The 26411-nt window shown below is 45.0% G+C and overlaps 1 protein-coding gene across 1 annotated transcript in view; it reads left to right on the forward strand.

Annotated features, from left to right (window-relative positions):
- The window catches only part of LOC306930541 (semaphorin-4G-like), a 65806-nt gene extending 39597 nt beyond the window's left edge, over positions 1–26209 (forward strand). The window contains exons 10-19 of the mRNA XM_079511562.1: positions 505–649; positions 4688–4910; positions 7020–7135; positions 7912–8066; positions 15623–15684; positions 17428–17657; positions 18046–18347; positions 18951–19254; positions 20940–22905; positions 24607–26209. Of these exons, the coding sequence (XP_079367688.1) occupies positions 505–649; positions 4688–4910; positions 7020–7135; positions 7912–8066; positions 15623–15684; positions 17428–17657; positions 18046–18347; positions 18951–19254; positions 20940–21371 (1969 nt within the window). The 3' untranslated portion in view covers positions 21372–22905; positions 24607–26209. The remainder of the gene's footprint in view (positions 1–504; positions 650–4687; positions 4911–7019; positions 7136–7911; positions 8067–15622; positions 15685–17427; positions 17658–18045; positions 18348–18950; positions 19255–20939; positions 22906–24606) is intronic.
- Positions 26210–26411: the final 202 nt, after the last annotated feature.

Below are 26411 nucleotides of genomic sequence, written 5' to 3' on the forward strand. Positions count from 1 at the left end.
CACACACACACCCACACACACATCATAGATATGTGAGCTGTGACTAATTTTGTAGCATCCTTCGCTCCTTACCTCCCATCTCTCGTCATTTGCTTCCTTTCCTCTCACCTCCTGTGTTCCCTTCTTGCTTTCCTTTCCTGTCTCCTCCTGTGTTGCCTCCACTTCCATCCCTGTCCTTCCTTTAAACCCACCCGTGTGTGTGTGTGTGTGTGTGTGTGTGTGTGTGTGTGTGTGTGTGTGTGTGTGTGTGTGTGTGTGTGTGTGTGTGTGTGTGTGTGTGTGTGTGTGTGTGTGTGTGTGTGTGTGTGTGTGTGTGTGTGTGTGTGTGTGTGTGTGTGTGTGTGTGTGTGTGTGTGTGTGTGTGTGTGTGTGTGTGTGTCCACGCGTGTGCGTGTAACCATGTGTGCACATCACCACCACCGTCTCTATGGAAACTGGAGGTGTACTGTTGTGTTACCAGGCTTGTGATCTGCTCTTTCTCACCGTGTGTGCGTGTGTTTTCAGGAAGAATGTGAAAGCGTCTGCAGTGTGTCGGTTCTCTCTGCCTGAGGTGGAGCAGGTCTTTCAGGGTCCCTACATGGAGAGCCACAACTCTGGCTCCAAATGGCAGGAATACACAGGCAAGATCCCTGAGCCACGGCCTGGGATGGTGAGACACACACACACACACACACACACACACACATACATCCCACGCACGCACACCGACGGACGTATAGAGTAGACCAATGGTTTTAACCCATTCTCGACGGAGAACCCCTTTTGGTGTTTTAACTAAGCATTATGTTATTCTTTAGCTATTGAAAAATAGCAGATCTACAAGCTTGTAGGTCTGCTATTTTCGAAAAATCGTAAAAACGCGCCACAGATCTTTCAATATATATTCTTCAGAACGAACGTTTTTCTTATTTTGACGTCAGGCCTAAATGGGTTAAAGCAGTGGTCCGGGGACCACCAGTGGATTGAGGGGGTTCCAGGTGGTCCCCAGCTAAAGGTGTTTGAGAGTTGGTTACCAAATGGACCCTTATTGTCTCCACCAGGCCGAAGGCATGGGGAGAGAGTATGTTTTGCACTCCGTCCGTCCGTGTGTGCGTGCGTGCGTGCGTGCGTGTGTGTGCGTGCGTGCGTGCGTCCGTCCGTCCGTCCGTCCGTCCGTCTGTGTACAGCTAATCTTCTTGGCTGATGCCAAACTTTGCACACACACTCCCTGGATGCCAACGATGAACCTCTGCCCCAATTTCTTTAACAGCCTGTTATAGCACCACCATGAGGCTGACTTTTGCAAAACACATTTTCTCCATACACCACGCAACTCGGTATACACCATCTCTATAGTCATGTGATCAACACAGACCACTCCGCGTCCCCATATTCCATCCCCATTGGCTCAGATTGCCTTCCAAAGTTCTGCAGATGTGTCTGTTTTGAACAAAATACCTAAAATCATGAACACAGTCAGTGTGCGTTTTCCGTGACATTATGCACACACATTACCACTAGGCAGAGGAAGAAATGCCACTTGAAAAAAGTGGACTCATGGTGGCGCTATAACAGGAAAATTCATGTTCTTACCTATACTTTCACCGATATGTGTACAACTTTGCATGCTCACTCCCTAGAGGCCAAGACAAAACCTTTGCCCTGCATTTTCCACATCTGCCTGTTGTTGCACCACCATGGTGCCAATTTCTGCAGAACTTAAACGCTTACTGTAAATCGCTCGGGATTAAGAGTGTCTGCTAAATGCCTAAATTGTAAATTGCTATTATCCTGGTGGAGACCTGTGCCCCGAGGGGCACTTTTTTCTAGTTAGATCTTTAACTCTCGAGACTCGAGTGTAAAACGACGTAAAAATAGATTTTTTTAATTTTGCGCTCTCAGGAGTTAAATTATTGTTAAACATCTCCATTACTTAATTTACAAGTCTACACAATTAGAGAATGTAGAAAGATTGATTGTTCTCCAAAGGAAGCAACACAGACACGCACACACAGATGTCAGAGATATCCACACAAACACACACACACACACACACACACACACACACACACAGACAGACAGACAGACAGACAGACGTGTACATACAGACAGTATACACTAGCCTGGCTAATAAGCCAGACCGAATCAGCCGTTGGCAAAAAAATAATTGCCTGCCGGCGGATTTGTGATTTGAGTCTGGCTTATTAGCCAGGCTAAGTATACACACCCACACACGTTGGTATGTCTATAATAACATACAGTATGATAGCAGTTTTATAAATACAATTTTTATCATTTTTCTTTTGCCATTTGTAATGCTAGCTTACCTATGTAGTTGCATAGGTAAGTATAAATCAAGCATATCATAATAACTCCAAACCCAACCCGTGAAACTGACTCTAAACAACTCATTCTAACCCTAACCTGAAAAACAACCATTTATCTTGTGAGGCGCAGAAAATGTCCGCGCTTGTGCACGCACGCACACGCACGTTTGGTATTACTGTCCTCTCTAATAGGCAAGCGCAGCCACAGTCAGCTCTTGTGAGATGAAGCACAAGAAGAATTGCTTCTAAATCTTCCTGTCCAGTCCTATCTGCTCCGGAGCGCACGGAGCGGCACAGAAACGGAGCGAGAGAGAGAGAAAGAACAACCTTACGACAGCAACTCTTATCGGAATCGTGTATGCCATTGAAACACATTTCCGTGGTGATTAAAAGCACCAGGCTACTTACTGTACAGAAGCTGCTTGTGATGATAGCAGACAGCAGCCGCCATCCAGCCTCAACACTTCATAGAGCTTAAGTTAAACTCTGTGGGCAGCTGGAAGGGTATTTAAACGTGGGGAGTGTGGAAGCCTCTTAAGAGAGGGTGTGTGGTAAAGTCTAAGTTTAAAAGGAACAAAGAAGTGTTTCCCTTTTTCGGGCTCATACAGAGCCCCTCGACATGTCAGCGCTCAGCGTGGCCGCTGGACTGGTCTCCCCAGAGGTGCAGACAGTAACACAGGACTGGTCTCCCCAGAGGTGCAGACAGTAACACACTGGACTATGGTCTCCCCAGAGGTGCAGACAGTAACACACTGGACTGGTCTCCCCAGAGGTGCAGACAGTAACACAGGACTGGTCTCCCCAGCGGTGCAGACAGTAACACAGGACTGGTCTCCCCAGAGGTGCAGACAGTAACACACTGGACTGGTCTCCCCAGAGGTGCAGACAGTAACACAGGACTGGTCTCCCCAGAGGTGCAGACAGTAACACAGGACTGGTCTCCCCAGAGGTGCAGACAGTAACACAGGACTGGTCTCCCCAGAGGTGCAGACAGTAACACAGGACTGGTCTCCCCAGAGGTGCAGACAGTAACAGCGGGGCCGCAGGACTGGTCTCCCCAGAGGTGCAGACAGTAACACAGGAGAATAATCACCTTTTCTCCAGGGATGTACAGTTGCAATTTTATTTTAGCTGGTGGGGTGCTATGGCACCAGTGGTAGTGTTGGTGTTTCGTCGGCTAAAACTATGAAGAAAAATGTTCATCGACTACCTTTTTTCACTGACTAAAACAAAAAAAAACCTAAGCTGTGAGCTAAAACTGAGACTAAATATATTGACAATGTTGTTGACAATTAGAAACTAGACTAAAATGTCAGGGAGGGACTAGTAGAGAAGTGATCCAGTAGAACTTAAAAACAAGTCATAGTAATTTTATGTTTAGTTGAGCTCGGGTGTTGCGCTGTGAAAATAGCAGAATGAGTGAGCTTGTAGATCGGCTATTTTCAGCCGCAACCAAATGTAAAATCAGGCATTACAACAACGCTATCAAGGCCTGCCAAAATACACTTTTTTTCAAAATCAATTGCATGAAGTCAACTAAAATCTTATGACGTTTAGACATCTAAAACTAGACTAAAACTAAAATATTTCAGATGACTAAAATATGACAAGTTTTATTCAAAAGACTAAATAAAAAATGTGCTGTCAAAATCAACACTGTATGGTAGGCCTATTTACCCAATATATGTCAATGTTTTTCACTTTACTTGCATAATATGCAAAATTGTAGGTGACAACAATATAAAGTAGCCGATCGCCATTATATTATAATGGCGATCGGCCATATACTATATTGTTGTCACCTACAGTTTTATGCCAATGTGTGTACTGCAGAGCTGCAAACGCTCATATCGGTGGACTGCTTCAGAAAATGGGGGACCACTATGCCGGGAACCCCTTTTGGCGTTTTAAGCGTTACGTTACACTTTTGCTATTGAAAAATAGCAGATCTACAAGCTTGTAGCGTGGCACTCGAGCTTGTTGATCTGCTATTTTTTTAAAATCGTGACAATGTGGTGCAAATCTTTGAATATATATTCTTTCAGAGCAAATGTTCTTAACTCAAATCTTTGCTTCCTGGAACAACATATTTTCAGATGGGTGGCCAAATTCATATCATTTTTGGGGTGCTTGACATGAAAAACCTTGAAAACCACTGACATAGAAACATGGGTTTCTCAGAAAACTATCAGGATTTAGAAGGCATTTGTAGAATCATCCTCACGTCTAAATGGGTTAAAAGTCCATGGCCTACACCTCAGTACTTCAGGTCACACGATGGATCACTGAAATACATGCAGCCTTTAGCGAGTCATTCCTCAGTCTGTGTCTCTCTCTCTCTCTCTCTCTCTCTCTCTCTGTGTCTCTCTCTCTCTCTGCAGTGCATAACGGACGCGTTGAGGTCACGGGGCATCAACTTCTCCACCTCGCTGCCGGACGACGTGCTGGACTTCGTCAGGAGGCACCCGCTGATGTCCCAGCAGGTCCGTCCCGCAGACAGACGCCCCCTGCTGTTCAGGAGGACCACGGACTACACCCAGATGGCGGTGCATGCGGTCCAGGCCCTGGACGGACACACGTACCATGTTTTGTTCATGGGGACAGGTGCGCTCTTCTGACTAAGTACACGCAGCCCGACCAGAACCGTTGAAACCGGTGTTAAATGAATCGTCTAAGCCATAGAGTATATATATAATAGAGACTGAACTGGCGCGAAGCTCCGCCCCCCCAGCTATTCATGTCAGTGGAAGTTGCTCAGTGGCGTTTTGAAGCACCCGGAAGACTGCCGGAAGTCCCTCCCAGGACCTCAACTTTGAGGTCCTGAGTGACGTAGGGCAACCGAGCGCTCAACGTTAAAGCCCAGCTGCACGGGGTTTCCCGGTCATGAATCCACGGGTCCGCCTGTAGTCCCTCCTCCTACCACTAGGACCCAGAGCTTCAACGTTGGAAAGTCTGCCTGCCCCCTTGGTCTAAGCCTGCCAGACACGTAGCTACGTTATCCAGGGGTTTATATTCTTTAATCCATGTTTTGATCCGATCGTATCGTTAGCCACCGTTCGTTAGCACAACAGTCCAAGTGGGACAGACGGCCGTGGCTATTTTGAAGATGCGCGCGCATTCACTTGCATTCAATGGTCCGCGGTCAAATGCCTGTATCTCCAAATCGCCGCAATGAATGTCGTTTTCGGTGAAAAAAGTTTTTTTCAACGGCCGACAGCAGGCGCTGTGATACAACAACCGGTCAAGACACCACACAGCATTTTGTCATTGTAACATGCGGTTGAGGATATTTGGCTCTTCAAAATAAGTGTTTAGCGCGATAAAACCATGGGAATGCGAGATTTAATGCTGGCGGCATGACGGTTAAGTACTGTACAATTTTGAGGTATATGTACTTTATGTACCAAATATTGTACTTTTACTCCACTACATTTATTTGAAAACTTTAGTTACTAGTTCCTGTGTATGTATTGTAATAATAATCAAAATTACAGTGTGACCACTTAGACACAGCCATTTTAAAATAGCCAATCTACAAGCTCACAATGCGTCGCGATGCATTGTGAGCTCATTTTCAAAAGATGTTTATTTGAAAACTTGAAATGGGCGATTCTGCACAATGACTTTCTACTTCTGGTACTTTTAATACATTTTGATGCCAATACTTTTACTCAAATGCATTTTGATTTCTCGACTTTTTTTAATTACTTGCAACAGACTATTTCTACATTGCAGTATTGATACTTTTAACCCATTCTGGGCTTTTGTTTGGTGTTTCAAGCATTATGTTATACTTTAGCTATTGAAAAATAGCAGATCTACAAGCTCATAGTGCGGCACCGAGTGCCGCACTATGAACTTGTAGATCTTGTCAGGATTTAGAAGACATTTGTATGGCCCCTTTTCCACCGGGGTTGAACCGGTTTGGACCGGTTTGGTTATTTTTCCCCGCCTAATATTGATTCAGTGTTTCCACTGAGCATGAATATACCCTAAAAATATAACCATAAAAAAGATGGTTCCGGAAAGGGGAACCAAGGCTGCCGTTTCCGTGACAGCAGCAATAAGGTTCCAAGAATCTAGAAGGGAACCAGTTTCTAGAACCAAAGTTCTTTTGGTGGAACAGGGGCCAGAGAACCAGAAATGTTGTTTTTGTGGATATAGTTCCCATTGTGTTCTTTTTCCAAAGAAAGGGAAGAAAAGAGGGGGCTGGGGTTTAGGATATGAAGGCAAGAAAGAAACATTTGAAATTTGAAACGCACGCACAAACATAGCACACTCGTAGGGTCTCTCTTAGCTACTTTACAAACGACTCAAGCCCAACACACACCGTCTGTGAAGCGGGTGCGCAGCGACGCGGCACAGTATTGCCGCGCGTCATAGCCGCACAGCAACACCCACAGGACGTGGCGCGCTACCGCTCGGCTGGCCAGCCATGCCCACAGATTCCCGGATGGAGGCCGTGCGGCAACGCCTGGAAAATAGAACAGCGGCGTATCGGAGCGTCAGGCGATGCGTGAACGCGCGCCAGCGCGCGTCTGACGCCACCGGTGTGGGATAGGTTAATTGAAAATAACGGAGGCGGCTGTTTTGACGCGCAGCGTTCACAGACGGTGTGTGTTGGGCTTCAGACGTCAGGTCTCTCTTCTCTTATTTACGATACAAATAAGGGGTTTTAAAGTAAATGTACTTTCCTTGGCTACACACGCACAGATGAGGGCTGGCTGCACCGGGCCGTGGCGCTGGAGGGCCAGCTGCACATCGTGGAGGAGCTGCAGCTGTTTGAGGACGCTCAGCCCGTCACCAGCCTGCTCATCTCCCCCACACAGGTAAGATGGACGCTCAGCCCATCACCAGCCTGCTCATCTCCCCCACACAGGTAAGATGGACGCTCAGCCCATCACCAGCCTGCTCATCTCCCCCACACAGGTAAGACGGACGCTCAGCCCATCACCAGCCTGCTCATCTCCCCCACACAGGTAAGATGGACGCTCAGCCCATCACCAGCCTGCTCATCTCCCCCACACAGGTAAGATGGACGCTCAGCCCATCACCAGCCTGCTCATCTCCCCCACACAGGTAAGATGGACGCTCAGCCTGTCACCAGACTGCTCATCTCCCCCACACAGGTAAGATGGACGCTCAGCCTGTCACCAGCCTGCTCATCTCCCCCACACAGGTCAGTGTTGTTTTCGTCGGCTAAAACTAAGACGAAAATTGTTCGTCGACTAAGTGTTTTTTGACTGGGGGGGTCATATTTTGACAACAGGAATTGCCTGTCATAATTTGACGTATGTATTAGGATGTTGATATTCATTCAACACTCTCCACTCTCAGGTAGTGTGGTTTTGAGCACCACTGATAAAGAAAGCTACATATAAAGGTAGACATGGGCATGCACCCGGCAGGCAATGTGTCAAGTTACCTGTTTTAGGTTTTAAAGGAAAAACAAATAGCATGATTTCAAATCAGCGTCCGATGCTTATGCTTTTGTGCGGTACAGTGTTCATGTGTGTACAGTATGAGTATTATTCGTAAAGTGTGTGTGTGTGTGTGTGTGTGTGTGTGTGTGTGCGCGCATGTGCGTGTGCGTGCGCGCATGTAGAGGAGCGTGTATGTGGCCTCTCCAGTGGGACTGGTACAGCTTCCACTGTCCACCTGCCACAGGTACGCCTCCTGCCATGAGTGTGTGTTCGCCAGGGACCCCTACTGTGGCTGGAGCGGAGCCCAGTGTGTGGACGTGACCTCACACGCAGACAGGTGGGTGTGTGTGTGTGTGTGTTCGCGTATAGCCAGACAACTATTCCACAATCTCCGAATGCTATGTATATATAAAGTCTGGAACTACCTATGTCTCCCAGAATTCGAGCTGTTGACAAATCTGTTTGTCATTTCCGTTCACAAACCTATATCTTTACATTTTATGTTTTTTATATCCATTTCTGCTAAGCAGCAAGATATATACGCTTGAATTATTTATATTTATATTAGGATACATTAGTGTGACTGTAAAGACGAAACGGAAGTGGGGAGGAGGCTACACTACTGCTTTATATTTTACTCATGATCAGAGCTAGGTCACCCAGCGGTATTGCAGCTGTTCGTGCCACAGACAGACAGACAGACAGACGCGGCCAGTTATTGGAGCGGTTAGGGCTCAAAAATCTGAAATAATAAAAACTGTATAAAACAATACAAAAGTTAATAAATAAATAAATAAATACATATAAACACATAAGAAAGGCTACAAAACACGTGAACATTTTAATATATAATGTAAATATCCAAAGAGATAAAAATAAGTGCAAGAATAGCATATTAAGGCACGTTGGCTATCCGAAACTCTCAGGGTGGATTAAAAGTCACGTGAGCAGGCCTGGGCCATGGCTCAGCGGTCCAGGCACCTTGGACCCTGCCAGACTGAGGTGGTGAGCTGACCACCGGAGCTGAAATAACGTTGAGCGGTGGTGAGTAAAAACAGAGAGAAGGGCTGGGGCGGTGGCGGTGGTTTGCTCTTCACCGTGGCTCGTGACGTCATGTTGTATTTCGGTGGTCACTTCACCACTGAAAATCTAGACTATGTATGAGCCTTTAGTCCAAGTCTGGCAGTGTTCCGCGGGTTCGACTCATGTCACCCCCCCCCCCCAATCTCTCGCCCCATTTCCTGTCAGCCTACTGTCTGTCCCTCTATAAAAAAATATAAAATAAAGGCGAAAGCCGCAAAAACAAAACATAAAAAAAAAAAGAAAAGTCACATGAGTTTTCAAACGTGATTTACACACAAAGGTTTGAGATGCACTGACTTGGGGTGGAAGATCGCTCCACAGTTTGGGCGCTACAGCGCAAAACAATCCATGCCCCCCCCCCTGGCTTTGAGCCTTGTTTTTGGGGACCACGAGGAGTGACTGTTCAGTAGACCTCAAGGACCTGGGGTTAACGTTAAAATCTTAAAGTGGATGCTCTAAAGCAGTGGTTTGCAACCTGTTCAGAGTACAGACCCCTCAAAATAATCACATTTGAACTTGGAATAGGAGTTGAGGCATTCAATGTATAGTTTGTTCCACAGATAAATATTGTGAAAATAGCAGGTCTGATCTACAAGCTCACTAAGTGTATTCCAGTAGTCGAGGCTGGGTTGACATAAAAGCGTGTGCGTGTGTGCGTGTGTGTGTGTGTGTGTGTGTGTGTGGGTGGCCGCTTGTCCAATCAACCATGCATGATTGGATCAGCTGATTGTGTGCTGGTGCCCGTGTGTCTGTGTGGTGTGATGTCTGTGATGCGATGTGACTCACCTTCTGAGGTGTGTGTGTGTGTGTGTGTGTGTGTGTGTGTGTGTGTGTGTGTGTGTGTGTGTGTGTGTGTGTGTGTGTGTGTGTGTGTGTGTGTGTGTGTGTGTGTGTGTGTGTGTGTGTGTGTGTGTGTGTGTGTGTGTGTGTCGCTGCCCCCTGTGACTGTCACACTGTCATGACAACTGTTGCGTAATGCGGAGCCGAAAACAGGACGCCTGTCGACTGGAACCATAAACCATGGTTATGCAAATATGTACACTGAAATATCAACAAGCAGGTCCCTAGTGGACACGGTGCCATGCATTTAACCCATTCAGGCCTGACGTCGAAATAAAAAAAACGTTCGCTCTGAAAGAATATACATTCAAAGATTTGTGCCGCATTTTTACGATTTTTCAAAAATAGCAGACCTACAAGTTCATAGCGCGCCACTCGGTGGCGCGCTATGAGCTTGTAGATCTGCTATTTTTCAATAGCTAAAGTATAACATAATGCTTAGTTAAAACACCAAAAGGGGTTCCCGCCCAAAATGGGTTTAAAGCTATAATATGACACACATGCGTCCTCAGGTCTAAATGGGTTAAAGATAGCTCCATACATACAGTACGACGTTATGTAATATTCTACTGAATAAAATAGGATAGAATGCATTACAGCAGTGAGCAGTGTTTCCCAAACGTTTGAGCTCAACACCCAAAAGAGAAATTAGACGTCGGACCGGCCGTGACCCAAACGACCGAAAACGTTTTTTTAGTACTTCTTAAGTTGGGTGGTCATAATTTAAAAAAAAAAACAACAATCAAAACCCTTAAAGGGACATTTCACCGCAGGAAGAAAATACATTCACTCAATGTTAATAGTATTTGTAGTAGATAAAAGTAACACAATTTGAAATTTGCATCGTTGCATGCTTGTAGACCGGCTATCTCCGAATAGCTTTGTAGTGATCTTAATATGCAAAGTAACTAGTAACGGAAGCTGTTAAAGGATTGTAGTGAAATAAAAAGTACAATGTTTGCCACTGAGATGTTGTGGAGCATTATAAAGTGTTATTATAAAGTGTTGAACAAAGGTGTAGAGTAAAGTAAAAGTACCCCAAAATCGTATAATATAGGACACATGAACAAGCAGGCCCCATCTCAGTTCTGTATAGGACACATGAACAAGCAGGTCCCATCTCAGTTCTGTGCATAAAATGTAATGGGATGCCTCTTGGAACTATGACTGCATGGTAGCCTTTCGTTAGTATTTTGTTTATTTTATTGTCAATGTATTGTGTGATCTGTTTGTATTGTGTATGTCAGGAGTGCCCAAAAGGTAGATTGTGATCTACCAGTAGATCATAAAGCCTGTGCAGGTAGACCACATGACATGCCCCTAAAAATATATTATTTAAATTAATTATCTGCCACTTGTACTAAGGTGACTTGATTGACATAAAAAAGGGCCTGTTATACATTCAAAATGTTCCCTCTGTATTTCCCATTCCAAGTGTGTTAGTCTTATACAGTATGTAACACCATCGCTATCACTATTCCAAAGCCCACTCAAGGACATTGTTTAACTATTTTCAGCAATTGGATAACATTTCTTTGGTGGGTAGATCTAGTTGAGCTTGTCATTTTGAAAGTAGCTCTCAAGTCAAAAAAGTGTGGGCACCTCTGGTGTATGTGTTTTTTGTATCCTGATGAATTTCCGCAAGGACAAATAAAGTACCTGGGCTATAGCTTTGTTTGTTTGTGGTTGAGTAACACTAAAATAACATTTTTATTAACAGTTTGTAGAATGGGTACATTTCAACAAAAGTACAGGTCAATACAAAAATCTGCTAAATATTCTAAATGTAATCGACAGCAAATCAACATGTCAAATTACATAATGTTCAGACTAAACAGATCCATCGTTCATATGTTCATGACGTTTTCGGTGGCTTAGTAAAACTCTTCCCACACCGACCACAAGGGGCAGTTTAAATCCAGCGTGTACAACCCTGGGAACTTCTATATTAATAGAATTACTAAAAGCTTTTCCACACACATCACAATTATTTGGTTTTCTCTCCAGTGTGAATTCTCTGGTGTCTTTTAAGGCTGGACAAATGAGAGAAGTGTTGTCCACACTGAACACAACCATAGGGTTTCTCCCCACTATGAATTCTCTGGTGGGTTGTAAGGTGATGCATTTGAGAGAAGTGTTGACCACACTGATCACATCCATAGGGTTTCTCTCCAGTGTGAATTCTCTGGTGACTTTTCAGGTTTGCCATTTGAGAGAAGTGTTGTCCACACTGCTCACATCCATAGGCTTTCTCTCCAGTGTGAATTCGCTGGTGGCTTTTAAGGCTGTCCAGCCGAGAGAAGTGTTGTCCACACTGATCACATCCATAGGGTTTCTCTCCAGTGTGAATTTTCTGGTGACTTTTTAGACTTGACATCTCAGAGAAGTGTTGTCCACACTGATCACATCCATAGGGTTTCTCTCCAGTGTGAATCTTCTGGTGACTTGTAAGGTTTGTCATACGAGAGAAGTGTTGTCCACACTGATCACATCCATAGGGTTTCTCTCCAGTGTGAATTTTACGGTGGCTTTTAAGGTGATGCATTTGAGAGAAGTGTTGTCCACACTGATCACATCCATAGGGTTTCTCTCCAGTGTGAATTCGCTGGTGGCTTTTAAGGCTGTCCAGCCGAGAGAAGTGTTGTCCACACTGATCACATCCATACGGTTTCTCTCCAGTATGAATTATCTGGTGTCCTTTAAGGCTGGACAAATGAGAGAAGTGTTGTCCACACTGATCACATCCATAGGGTTTCTCTCCGGTGTGGATTTTCTGGTGACTTTTCAGACTTGACATCTCAGAGAAGTGTTGTCCACACTGATCACATCCATAGGGTTTCTCTCCAGTGTGAATTTTCTGGTGGCTTTTAAGGCTGTCCAGTCGAGAGAAGTGTTGTCCACACTGATCACATCCATAGGGTTTCTCTCCGGTGTGAATTTTCTGGTGTGTTTTAAGGTGATGCATTTGAGAGAAGTGTTGTCCACACTGATCACATCCAAAGGGCTTCTCTCCAGTGTGAATTATATGGTGACCTTTCAGGTGTGCCATTTGAGAGAAGTGTTGTCCACACTGATCACATCCATAGGGTTTCTCTCCAGTGTGAATTCTCTGGTGTGTTTTAAGTTTGGACATTGTAGGGAAGCGTTTTCCACACTGATTGCAGCAGTGGCATTTTTGTTTAGCCAAGCTTCTTTGTTCATTCCCCTCTGGTAGAACAGGGAAGCCAGAGTGATGATGCAACACTGGAAACAAAGACAACAGAAATATTGTTTAGAGGTACTTCCACAACATAAAGGTGTGTACTAATTTGAAGTTAATGTACACAATTAACAATTTATCAGCCATTTATAATTTGATTCTACAATTTCCCTCGCTATCCCTCCCTCCACAAATGTATGTATGTACAACAGAATGTTTTTGTCTCCTTTTAACATTTGTTACAATGAAACAAAGGTGTCCTAGGGTTAGTGATTTTATTAATTTAGTAAGGTTGTTACAACAGGATGTAACATTACATGTATAGGAGCATCATGCTGATTCTAGATTAATAGCAGGGTGATGAAACAAATGTTGATTTGTTGATTAATTGCATGTGCATTGTTGTGCTTTTTTAAGAAATCAATGCCAATATTAAAAATAAACATTTGACTAGATAAAAACACCCTTATAACATAATGTATGCCCATATACAGGGCCGCTTTAAGGGTAGTGGCTAGGCAGTGTTTTTTTTAAGAAACAATAATCGCATCGCAGCCCGTTCCGTCGCAGTTGATTTTTCACCTATTTAAGCTGCGGTCGGCTTGGAGCCGCCCCCCAGGGGGGCCTCCGACGGCCGCGCGTCGCCTCCTCCTCCCAACCGGCGTCACTTATTCAGCCTCCCGTTAAGCAACGCCCGGCCGTCCGGTCGTGGGGCCCCCTGTTGTCCCCCTTTGCGCTGCGCAGTGCCGTGCCGTGCCGTGCTAGCTTGCGCTGCAGAATTAGAGCAGATCTACAAGCTCACAATGCGTTGCAGCGCGACGCGTTGTGAGCTTGGAGATCGGCCGCGCCACCGCGCAACGCAGTCGAATTATACACACACTGGAAACGAAACAAAAACAAGTTGAACACATGTAGGCTAGTTGAGTGCACAACCGCTCCCGGTCACAAACAAAACGACTCGGCAGTCGGCACTCGAGTGAAGTGAAAAGGTATGCCATCATGTACATGTAGGACTGTGTGTGGACAAAAAAGGTTTTATTTCAAATAATTAGTCACACATGACTATGCGTGAGAGAGAGAGAGAGAGAGAGACTCTCTCTCGCACATTGTTCCCCCCGAAATATCGCACAGGGCCTCGCATTTCTCCCAGACGCCTCTGCCCATATAGACACAGTAACTAAGTAACTTACATAGGTCTTGGTGATCATTGGGTCCCGCCTGTTGAGCAGAATTGTTCCTGGTGGTGCTCATCTTCACCTGAAGTCCACAGTCAGATGGATATACCAAATGATTGGTATACTGGAGTTGTTGTGGAGAACTGACAACTACAAACTCTTCTTATACTAGAGAGCCGAGTTGGAACCATAAACTGCTTGGGTTGATTGGCCAAACAATAGAACCCTCTCTCCACCAACCACAACCAACTGCTGCATGTGCTCCACCCCTCTATCCTCCCCCAGGTCATGCTCTAAGCATCATTCTAGAAATAAACTGGATATAAGGACATTTAACTTTATGGACTGTACAACCTATCTCTGATTTTGACAAGTCAAATATAAACCACTATCAATGCTATTATGTATGCTCATTTACATGTAGCATAAAGCTAAATGAAAATCCCATGTGTATCTTAATGTATCTTGCAATACAGTTACGTGCTCAGATGTGTCATTGCCTTCCAAATGGTGTTTTATGGGATTGACTGAAATTACCACACACAGTGGTCATTGACGTTGATAATATAAATATAGTAGTAGGAGTTGAAGGTAGTATTTAACTGCAACCACCCCATGGAACCATTATACGAAAACTTATAGTACACGATTTGAATCAATGGATGTACTGAATGACAAAAAAATCCCAAGCATGAACAAACACTGAGACGAGAAAATGAAAATTTCAGCAAATATACCTACTGGTCAAATTACAGCGAAACAAATAAGATTGTATAACAAATAGTGCTGTATTTTAGCCTTCAAATCTTGACATGTACAAGTATACTACCGCATCCCTGCTCTTTTTGTAGAATGAAGTTGCAACAGTGGTCTGGTTTATGTACAGGGCTGGTGACATAACAGTAATTTGTCTGCATGGCCCTTTTCATGTTTTGCATTTCAATACTGGGTGTCTATGGGCAGTTTCACCCATAGACACCCAGTATTGAAATGCAAAACATGACAACTGGACATCTCTTCATACAGGTGTAAATGCACTCAAATAGGACAATCATCTCCCCTCAGAGGAGGAAAGAAGGGTGAACATGTTTGACACCTCTGACAGGTGTAAAAGATGGCTTTGAAATGTTAGCCAACACCAGAAAACCAACCTTAGTAGATTTACCTTATAGTAAGAGAAACCTATGGAAATCTGGGAACTAGATTCTGTGTTCTGTGTTTTATAACTTTTATGTGGTTCAATGAAATAACCTTGCTGTGCTTGGGAATCTTCACTGCTCACACACTACCATTGCAGTGTAGGAAGAATCTAGACAGCCTATATAGCTAATCGGATATACGGAGGAAATAAATAGTAGTAGGCAGCAGCTAACATCCACTCCTTCAGTGTCAACACAACTACTGAAGCGAGGTGTTTATTGAGCAGTTTTATACACACAGTTAACAGGCATTTCCGGGTAGCATCTCAGTCCTTCAGAATAAGGGTTTCATATATACACACACAATATAGAATACAGTGTATCTATCTACATCTACGTACATGTGTGGTATTTATTTCTGCTGTGTAAGTGTGGTATTCTCTGCATATCTTCCCAGAGCCAGTTTGATCCAGGACATCCAGCATGGCAACAGAGGATGTGAGAACGGCACCGCAGACGGTAGGCACACTGTCACACATCATACAATCCTCACTTAACCCATTTTGGGCGGGAACCCCTTTTGGTGTTTTAACTAAGCATTATGTTATACTTTAGCTATTGAAAAATAGCATATAGGCTTGATACTTCTGCTTTCATCCACCATATAGGCTTGATACTTCTGCTTTCATCCACCATATAGGCTTGATACTTCTGCTTTCATCCACCATATAGGCTTGATACTTCTGCTTTCATCCACCATATAGGCTTGATACTTCTGCTTTCATCCACCATATAGTCTTGATACTTCTGCTTTCATCCACCATATAGGCTTGATACTTCTGCTTTCATCCACCATATAGGCTTGATACTTCTGCTTTCATCCACCATATAGGCTTGATACTTCTGCTTTCATCCACCATATAGGCTTGATACTTCTGCTTTCATCCACCATATAGGCTTGATACTTCTGCTTTCATCCACCATATAGGCTTGATACTTCTGCTTTCATCCACCATATAGTCTTGATACTTCTGCTTTCATCCAAGTGTTTTCAAACTAAAAAGCTCATCCTTTTTTCCTTTGGGACCAACCAAAGTTGTCTGTCTTGCCTCATTACAATTTTAGAACGGTATAAGCAAAGCGTACTCAAGTTCCCTCAACCCATTTTTATGTCCTTATGTCCTTGCCATTGTTTCAGACCTGCTATAGAGCGTAGCAGTCCCGCCCCTACCAGGGCCCAGGAAATGATTCTCTGTTCATTTTCCTCAGACATTTCAGAAAGTATTTATTTAAAGACGGACAAAGCCAACTATTGTCGTGACAAATCATGACAACAAACACAATTTTTCGGTCCAACAAAGAATTAGAAAGTAGAAAAAAACGGCAGGTTACAACACTTTTTTTGTTTTTCTTCTATGTAATTATTTGTTTGGTCCAAAATATTGTGTGTGTTGTCATGATTTGTCGGCTTAAAAGGTCTTTAAATAAATACTTTTTGAAATGTCTATGGGAAAAATGCATTGTGATTCATTTCCTGGGCCTGGCGTCGTCATGAAAGGGGGCGGGACTGCGACGCTCTATAGTCTCATGTCGGGTGTTGCCATGTTGTTTCAGAGTTAATGTCCTTTCAGATGAGCAGCGATTAACGTGGCCTGTAATTCATTTTCAATGAGACTTGCGTTTTGCAAGCGTATTTACGTGGGCACGGTCCCGTAAAATTGTCGTGCTCGTTTCTTGCACACGCCCTCGACTGACTAGACCTGGATTCTGAGTTAGTCTCATGTCTGGTGGTTATCATGTTGCTTCAGAGTTGAGGTACTTTCAGACGGGCAACGCATCGATTAACGCAGACGTTGTCGCGTGGATGAACAACAGGTGTGCTCCAGGTCTGCTCATGAGGGGCGTGACAACGCAAGAACCCCTTTTGGTATTTTAAGCATTATGTTATGCTTTAGCTGTTGAAAAATAGCAGATCTACAAGCTCGTAGCGCACCCGGTGCCGCGCTACGACCTTGTAGGTCTGCTATTTTTTTAAAATCATGAAAAAGCAGCACAAATCTTTGAATATATTCTTTCAGAGCGAACGTTTTTAACTCAAATCTTTGTTATGGAATAACATATTTTCAGATGGGAGTCGGCCGCCAATTACATATAATGCTGGGGCTCCTTGACATGAAAAAGTTTGAGAACGACTGACATAGAAACATGAGGTTTTTCATGTGTGGCGTTGCCATGATGATGATGATGTTGTTGTTGTTTCAGAGCCGGCGGTCCAGCGGAGCCGCTCTGTGATGGCGGGCGATGACGTTCTGCTACAGTGCGAGCTCAGCTCCAACCTGGCCACCCCCGTGTGGACGCTGGACGGCAGCGAGCTGCAGGGCTACGGCCTGGACTCGGGCTTCAGGACGGGCACGGACGGCCTGCTGCTCATCGGCGCCCGGCCCGACCAGGCCGGACGCTACACCTGCTACGCCCTGGAGAACAGCGTCAAGGTACCAAGAAGACTCAGGTCAATGGACCTGGAGCTATTGGATGTCCCAACAACCAAATTGAGGCTTAGAGGGGAACCGTGCCTTCTCTGTCGCAGCCCCTAGGCTGTGGAACACCATCCCCTACTCCATTAGAACTCCCCCCCTCGATTGAAGTTTTAAAATCCAGGCTAAAAAACTTGGCGTTTAAATGCTCCTGATATGTTGTTGTTGTTGTTGTTGCTCTTACTCCATTGTTTTTATGATGACTTTAGTAACTATGCTTCTATGTGATCTTACTGTTTGTATTTGTTTGAGATGAAATGTTCTGTAACGGCACTTTTGGTACAATGATTGTGATTGTTTTTAAAATGTGCTTTATAAAACAAACGTGATTTGATTTGATTTGAAGGTGGCCATAGTGGTCTATGACGTGAGCGTGCGCCTGGACGCTCCCGGCCCGCCGCCACCCCCTCCCCGTCCCCCGCAGCACGTCGACCCCACCCAAGGTCACGTCGACCCCACCCAAGGTCTCGGGGTCAGCAGCGGCCCTTCTTCCTCACCGCCTCAGAACACCAACGCCACCACCGCCACCACCACTGAGACCACGGAGCCCCCCCTCCTCGCCTCCTCCTCCTCCTCCTCGGAGAGACCGCCCCCACCACCGGGGTCGCCGGCTCCTCTTCTGCCCCGGTCGGAGTTTCTCTCGCCAAGGTTGTTATAGTTTTTGCGATTTCTTTTTTTTTTCCATTATTTTCTTTTTGACCTTTTGTTCTCAATTAATTTGGTTGATTTGTTCCCTGGCCTATAAGCCATATATGCCTTAATACATTATAATTGCCCTCTATAACTAAAATTTTAAATGGAAGCGCTCCCTAGGAAATTGTCTCCTACGGACACAGTATTAGCGTAGCTGCCCCTCATAACCCCGCCTCTCTCTGTCTCTGTCTCTGTCTCTCTCTCTCTGTCTCTCTCTCAGGAACATGGAGGCCATGTACCTGTCCCTCATAACCTCATAGCCTCTCTCTCTCTCTGTGTCCTGGACAGGAACATGGAGGCTATGTACCTGTCCCTCATAACCTCATAGCCTCTCTCTCTCTCTCTCTCTCTCTCTGTGTCCTGGACAGGAACATGGAGACCATGTACCTGTCCCTCATAACCTCATAGCCTCTCTCTCTCTCTCTCTCTCTCTCTCTCTCTCTCTCTCTCTCTCTCTCTCTCTCTCTCTCTCTCTCTCTCTGTGTCCTGGACAGGAACATGGAGACCATGTACCTGTCCCTCATAACCTCATAGCCTCTCTCTCTGTGTCCTGGACAGGAACATGGAGGCCATGTACCTGTCCCTCATCACCATCCTGGGCGGGCTGTGCGTGGTGCTGACGGTGGTGCTGCTGTACGTGGGGTTCTGCCTGCAGGTGGGCCACCGCGGGAAGTACTCTCTGCGCGCCGCCGCGGCCGCCGCGTACCCAGCGGACCAGCGCAGGAAACACAACAGGAAGAAGGCCATGCACCGCAGCTCCTCCTCCTCCAACATGGAGCTGAAGACCATCTCCAATGGCAGCGTCTGCTGTAACGGAGCGTCCAAGCAGCACGGGCACGGCGTGGCCCATGACGACGCGCAGGTACGTACGGCAGAGTACCGCGGGTGTCCCAGTTTGACGGGTGAAAAATATACTTTTATAAGTTCACGGGTACGGTCGGGGACAGGTGGTACTGAACTAAACGTGGGCGGGTAACACTTTATTATGAAAAGCAGAGCGCACTGCAGGATGTTATAAACCTGCAGGCTATTGCAGCAATAGAGCATCACCAGGAAATTATTCTACATTAATTTTCCCCATAGAGGTTTCAAAAAGTATTTTATTTAAATACCTTTAAAGCCTCGGACAAAGCCAACAGCCGAGTTGACAAATCATGACATTAAACACATTTGTTTGGGCGGAACAGATGATTAGAAAGACGAAAAAAAGGCACTTTTTTTGTTGTTTTTCCTTCTTTCTAATTATTGGTTTGGCCCAAAAATGTGTTTATTCATTGTCATGATTTGTCAACTCGGCTGTTGGCTTTGTTCGAGGCTTTTAACTCTTTTATTGCGGCTAGCTGTTAGCATAAATCCCAGTTCCAGGTGTCACCATAGCGCGTTCACTTTAAGAGTCGGAGTTTGACCGCCCCCCACACACACTCGCTACACACACATTAGTATCATTGGCACAAGCACACACTGTTTACCTTTCGTCAGAAGCTTTTACATGGCGGGAGCGGCGCGGTACAAAGGCACAAATTAAATCCGAAATTTGGATGGCAGAAGATCCGCCAAGCATATGGACCTGGGATATATGACGTCCTCTAGCGTCGGGGTCCGGACATGGGAAGGAAAGAATTAAGGTCTTTAAATAAATACTTTTTGAAATGTCTATGGGGGAAATGAATGGGGAATTATTTCCTGGTGCCCTCGTTGTTCTGAAAGGGGGCGGGACTTGCGACGCTCTATAAACTGCAGCTGGGTGCTTCTCAACAGTGAAGTTAAGTCCGTCACATGCCCAAGGAATCGCCAGTGATGTCACATCACTGACGAATCCTTCATAATGGCGTTCTTTCTGCTACTGTACTAGGCTATACTTCCGTGTTGCACAGCATTTACATCACGGCCGAATTCTTGCATCCTTATCGTAGCATTTCTGGTTATTGACGGGCGCGGGTTGTTAAAATAGGACCCGTGCAGGACTCTGACGTACTGTGATTTTAGGCCTGTCAGGATTGTTACGTAATCGTCTGATCGTAATTATCCCATTAACCCATTTTGACCTGGGAACGATTCTACAAATGTCTTCTAAATCCTGACAGTTTTCTGAAAAAAACATGTTTCTATGTCAGTTGACCTATGTCAGTCAAACTATTTCATGTCAAAGACCCCAGAATTATATGTAATTGGCCGCCGACCCCCATCTGAAAATATGTTGTTCCAGGGACCTCCCCAGAAGCAAAGATTTGAGTTAAAAACTTTGGCTCTGAAAGAATATATATTCAAAGATTTGCACCACATTTTCACGATTTTTCAAAAATAGCTAAAAGTATAACATAAATTATGCTTAAAAAACCAACAGGGGTTCCTGCCCAAAATGGGTTAAAGACCTGAGGCCGATTCTACGAAATGCCTCCTTTCAAACATAAAAAAGAAGAAACACTCTAGCCCATCTTATTATGGCCTGTTTTGGCCTAAAAAAAACTTTATACATTCCAGTATCCCCCCCAAAACAAAAACGAACAAATTAAATCGTTAATCAGGGCCCTTTGTTTGTCGCTGCAGGACGGAGGCTTACTGCAGATCGTGCCGGGCGAGGGACACGTGGACACGTCTCCTCCCCCGGCCCCGCCCCTCCCTCCGCCCCAACAACAACAACAAGAGCTCCTCCTCTCTGCCTCCTCCTCCCCGTCGGAGTGTGATTCCTTCTTCCCCAACGGCCTGACGACGACGACAGGGGTGGCCACTAGGGCGCTGCCCAGCGGCCTGTCGGCCACGCTGCCCAGCGTCCTGCGCCGAATGCACGGCAACAGCTACGTGCTTCTGAGGCAGTGCGACGCGGACGTCACCACCGCCGACGGCAGCCCCACCGACGCCGGTACCGGCGTCCCTCTCGGACACTCGTTCACCGACGAGCTCAACCGCATCCTGGAGAAGAGGAAGCACGTCACCACCACGCAGCTGCTGCTGCCCCGGCCCGACGAGAGCTCTGTGTAGGAGGATGATGGAGGAGGTTCTAAGCTGGCCAGATCCATCGCCCCCCTGTGGTGGGAGGACTAAAACATTGTGCCTGTGGGGGGGGGGGGGGATACAATCCATTAATTGATGACACAAAAAAGATGAAACAAAAGTCCAACGATTGGGTTTCGTCCTGTTAACATCATTGACTGAACTTTTGAAAAAGAGGGATTCGATTCCATATCTTACCAATCCTTTAATAGCGTTTAAATATTTGTTTGACTTTCGGATAGATTTCTGGACCCATGCAGGCTTCAATTCTCAAAACTTTTCCATTCCAGAAAAAAAGAAAACGCATGAGTGCCCTCACAGTGAAGAGAATGGAATGGCAATGTGGATCAACCTCAGCTCAGCAGAGCTTAGCACGCCATCTTCCCCCCTCGCCCACGGACGTGCAGAGAATGTTAAAGTTGGCAGGGGGCTGAAATTGATAAAAAGGGCACTTTGGGCCTTAAATTGCAAATCTACGAGCTTGTAGATTGCCTGTTTTTGGTATGCGACACCACGTTCAACTAAGTAAGCCTTTTTCCGGAGACGTGGCGTATGCCATGGATTTAAACAAATTGTTAATTGTTGTCTATGTGTGCCCGTGCCCGTGCTGAGTATCCCCGCCAAACCCACTTTCTGATTCAACCATCCACATATCAGCTGGGCCTGGACAGGGTGCCTGGGCGGGCCGGGCCCCACGCCCCGGGCCCACTGCACCCCAGAGACTGGTGCAGGGGGGGCTGACAGGAACATGAGTTCAACATGTGAACATGACTGTGAGGACGCTGTGAGGACAAGCCGTGTTTTGGCTCCTTTCAAAACGCAACGGGCAGCTAGCCACTATTTTGTTTCCATTTGTAAGTGGTGCACAGATGGCTGGTGCTTTATTTAAAAAAACATATTTCCTATGAACACGCATACCGAGAGAAGTGGCGCTGGTGTTAAGGCCGGAGATGACGGCGATGATTAGCCTTTTATTTTAATTTATTTTTCAGGTTTTTTTGACAATATATATATATATAACGGGACTAACCAACAGCAAGATAACACGAGAACTCAAAGCAACAAAAGGAAATCTTAACAGTATTAATGATTCTGAAAGCACTTTAAAATGTGAACGAGACTTTTGGGGACACTGCAAGAAATGAGAAGCACAAGGGAAACCTTCAAGACACTTGAAACCCGGCGGCATTAGCCCCCCGAAAATAGCAGATCTACCATTCGGCCAGATCGGCCATTTTTGGAGGGTAGACTGTGTAAATAAGCGGTCCAAGTACAGTTGCAACTCAGGTCGGCTTCACTAAGACTAGATGAGTTTAAAAGAGTTAAGACGTGGCATGGTGTTCAGAACCTACGTACCATCACACCTACATGGTACTGTACTGTACTTGTACTTGTACTGTACTTGTACTTGTACTGCACACTGAAGACAACAAGCAAGGAGAAATAACCCAAACACCATGACACAGGCGGGTCTAAATCTGCTGCTCGTTCCCCATCCGGATAACCTGCCAACATGTCCAAGGTACGTAGTAGTGATTGATTGAATACTTTATTAGCAAGTTTGGAAATGGCAGCACAGACCTGGGTAAAAGCCCCACGGGAGCGTGCTTCCATCCATTGTGGTCCATTGTACTCAATTCATCAACACATACAATACTTTACATATCAGCAACGGCACTAAAAGCAGAACTAGATATATTCACAGAAAAAGAGGATGTGGCAGAGAATGAGTACTTTGCTAGTGCACAGAGTACTACACTCAACAAAGTACTCAACTCCAGTAGTCCAGTAGTCCAAGTTAAAGTGTAACGGGCCTGCTGCCAAACAAGCACTTAATGAAATGGACCTAGATACTGTAGGGTTGGGATGCAGCCATTCTTTTTAGGAAGCGACAGTATTCTTCGATTTTTTTTGTGAAGTGAAAGCACCATTATTATTTTATTGCTCATCTGTGTTTCGCTGTTCAGCTCTTTTTTTCCCTAAGCTGAACTGATGGGACTTTTTTTTAGGACTTGTAGAAAGGTAGAGTTTGAGTGATGAAAAAAGCTACAGCACAATTTACGATTTACAATTAATCCAGAGCGATTTTGTTTTCACCGGGAAAAATAAATCTTTTTACTAGTTACTCCACTGCGCTACCGATATTGCCAAGAGAATAGAGAGATTTTTCTGAAAAAAAAATCCCTTTTCTAGCCAAAACGTGCATTTATACGTGTGGTGGGGGGCTCAAAAACGTGCGACTGAGGTGTACAACAGACCTTATGTTAGAGCAAACTTCTGATTAAATTTAGTTTTGTTTATCTTCAAGGTCAGCTTTAACAAGAGTTAAATGTCATGATTAGACTAGAATACATTGAATTTAAAGTTGAAATAAATAAAAAATAAACTACAATTTACTGTCTTCATTTTCCTGCACCGATGCCAGAATAAAGCTCCAAAGAGAGCACAAATGTGAGGCGACCTCACAAGACATCACAACACTGATTGGATCTATAAACCTGTCAGGACGCGCCTGTGATGTCGAAGCCTGCCGCGGCTGCAATTCTGAAAGCGAGAACCAAAGCATTATGGGAAGTGGCACTGATCAAAGGCATGAAAAGGGATGGAGGCAGCCAGGCAACGCAGCCTTGTATGTCCGTAAAATTAAACAAAACTTTTATAATGGTAAAAAATAGCAGATACGTGTGCACAATGAGGCACACCGTGACACATTGTGCACTTGTAGATCTGCTATTTTCACTGGGTTTGTGCAGCACTCATTGTATGTATGGAAGTAGTGCATTGCATTTATGAAACACATTTGAAACATGGGAGATAGGAGGTTTCTGCCTGGGCAGCGATGACAAGCGGCCTCATTAAGGCCCATTCAAACCACCTCCAAAGCATGGCATGACAGCAAATGACAAGTTTATTTTGACATCTTTCTCCTTGTTATTATCCCCATGGTGACATTTTAGAAATCAATGTCTATAAATGATTCAGACACATTCTTTTTTTTTTAACTAACAAGAAAACAACAACCAGCACCGCATGGAAGATGGGTTGCTGCTGGCTCTGATGCTAACTATAGCATCACCATCATCGCTCCTTTTGATCTCGGTGCTGCTGTCTTGCCCTAGGAAAGAAAAAAAAGAAAAAAGGAAACGGCACCAGAATGGAGGAGGGGGAGGAGAGTCCAAGACAGTTTGATGTATTAATGTTCTCTCCTCGCTTTTGTTTCCAGGTGAGATGAGGATGACGATCGCATCATATCGGAGTGGATCTGTTCTTCTTAACTGCGGTTTCCATCTTTATCGCGATCCGTCCATCGATTCCTGCGCAACGTTGACAGGCCCGGCTGGCTGTAAGGATCTTCCCCTAACGAGGGAGTGAAATGGAATTTCAACAAAGAAAATCAAAACAAAAAAAAAACACTTAAAACCAAGCATTCCTATTCGGGCGGGGAACATTCACCCCCAAAATAGCATTTCTTCACAGATGCAACTCATGTCCAGTTTACTATAGAGTGGTTAAGTGGACACACTGAAGCTGACAGACAGAACTGGGATGCACACGGCAGAATAACAGCTGCTGTGTTCCACAGGAGCACTGTTACAACTGTTAGTTGTTCACATACTGTACTATATGATACAGTATAGTAATATAATATAGCCTACTACACCCCCTGGGCTGAGTCTGCTCCTGAGCCTGTCAGAAATTACATGAGCACAACATATAAGGCACGCAGCTCCCATGTGGATCAGGGCCCACTCGAAAATGAGTTTGCATCTTCCTCGCCACCTCTGTCGTTCCACAGACAAACAAACAAGACCAAAAACCAAGTGGATCATTAACGCCCCCTCTGGATGAATTGCTGCAACACTGCTCTTTTTAATTAACGACAACTACCACTAAATCGAGTGACTCTTCAACAATGACTCTTCTAATGTTGACAAAAAGAAATGCCATGGTTGCCAACTTGAAAAAAACAAATGTGTGCTTTTGTATTGCAACACCTGTTCTCTCTAAACAACGCAACAGGGAGACGAGACATATTTATTTTTGAATTGTTTTGTATATTATTAAGAGTTCTGTGATCGATGTTGTCTTTTCAATGCCACTTGTCGTGAGTCTAATGATCACGAATAAAATCACTTAAAACCCTGTATGCATCGTATGCTGGGGGGGGGGGGGGGGGAAGCTTCACAGAAAATAGCAGATCTCCAAGCTCACAATACGTCGCAGTGTATTTTCTCATTTTTCTGGAAGTGCGTTATTTGTCTATGGGACCTGGCAACTACTGGCGATAGCAGGCCAAGAGGCGATACTCGAAAAGTGGGCGGAGGAACCTTGTTCAAAAACACTTTTTGACGGCATCGTCCGTTGATAGCCAATCAAATGTATGCGTTGCTTTGTTTACCCTCCATGCAGAACGGTGATACGTTTACATTACATACAGTGATGACAGCATGCACGCTCACTAGGAGATTTCTATCGCCCAGAGTCGCCGCTGTTCGCTCGCTGTTAAAACGCAGGATGACACGTTTATATGTTGGTGCGCAGTTAAGTGTAATACAGGCTTTACGGACGAAGAGAGAGGAGTATTGGAGTCAATTCACCTCTCCACTCCTAGCCTTATAATTAAGATTATAGCTAAGCTGGGCATTTCCGTCAGCTTGTTTAGTAAATTCCACAGTGTCACGTTCGATTCAATCTCTATATGCATGTGACATCAAGCTTGTTTGTGCACACACAGCAAATTAACATGTTTTATCACGCTAACAGAATGAATAGAATTACAACAGGTCCCTTCACATTTCTAATAAAGCTTTATACTTCAACCCATACCTCTGTTTATTGTTGCTTGTCTGTGTATTTACAGTTTTTGAGTGGTGCAACCACTCCAAGGAACAGCAATGTCCCTATGTCCCAACCTATGTCCTAATGTGACTATGTCCGTTTAGAGTACCAGTAGGGGCAAAAGTGGCACTGTTGTGCCATAAACAGAGAGAGAGATAGTGTTGCACTGTTGCCTGCTCATTACAGAGA

The sequence above is a fragment of the Electrona antarctica genome (genome assembly GCF_951216825.1).
Source record: "Electrona antarctica genome assembly, chromosome: 10".
NCBI lineage: Eukaryota > Metazoa > Chordata > Actinopteri > Myctophiformes > Myctophidae > Electrona > Electrona antarctica.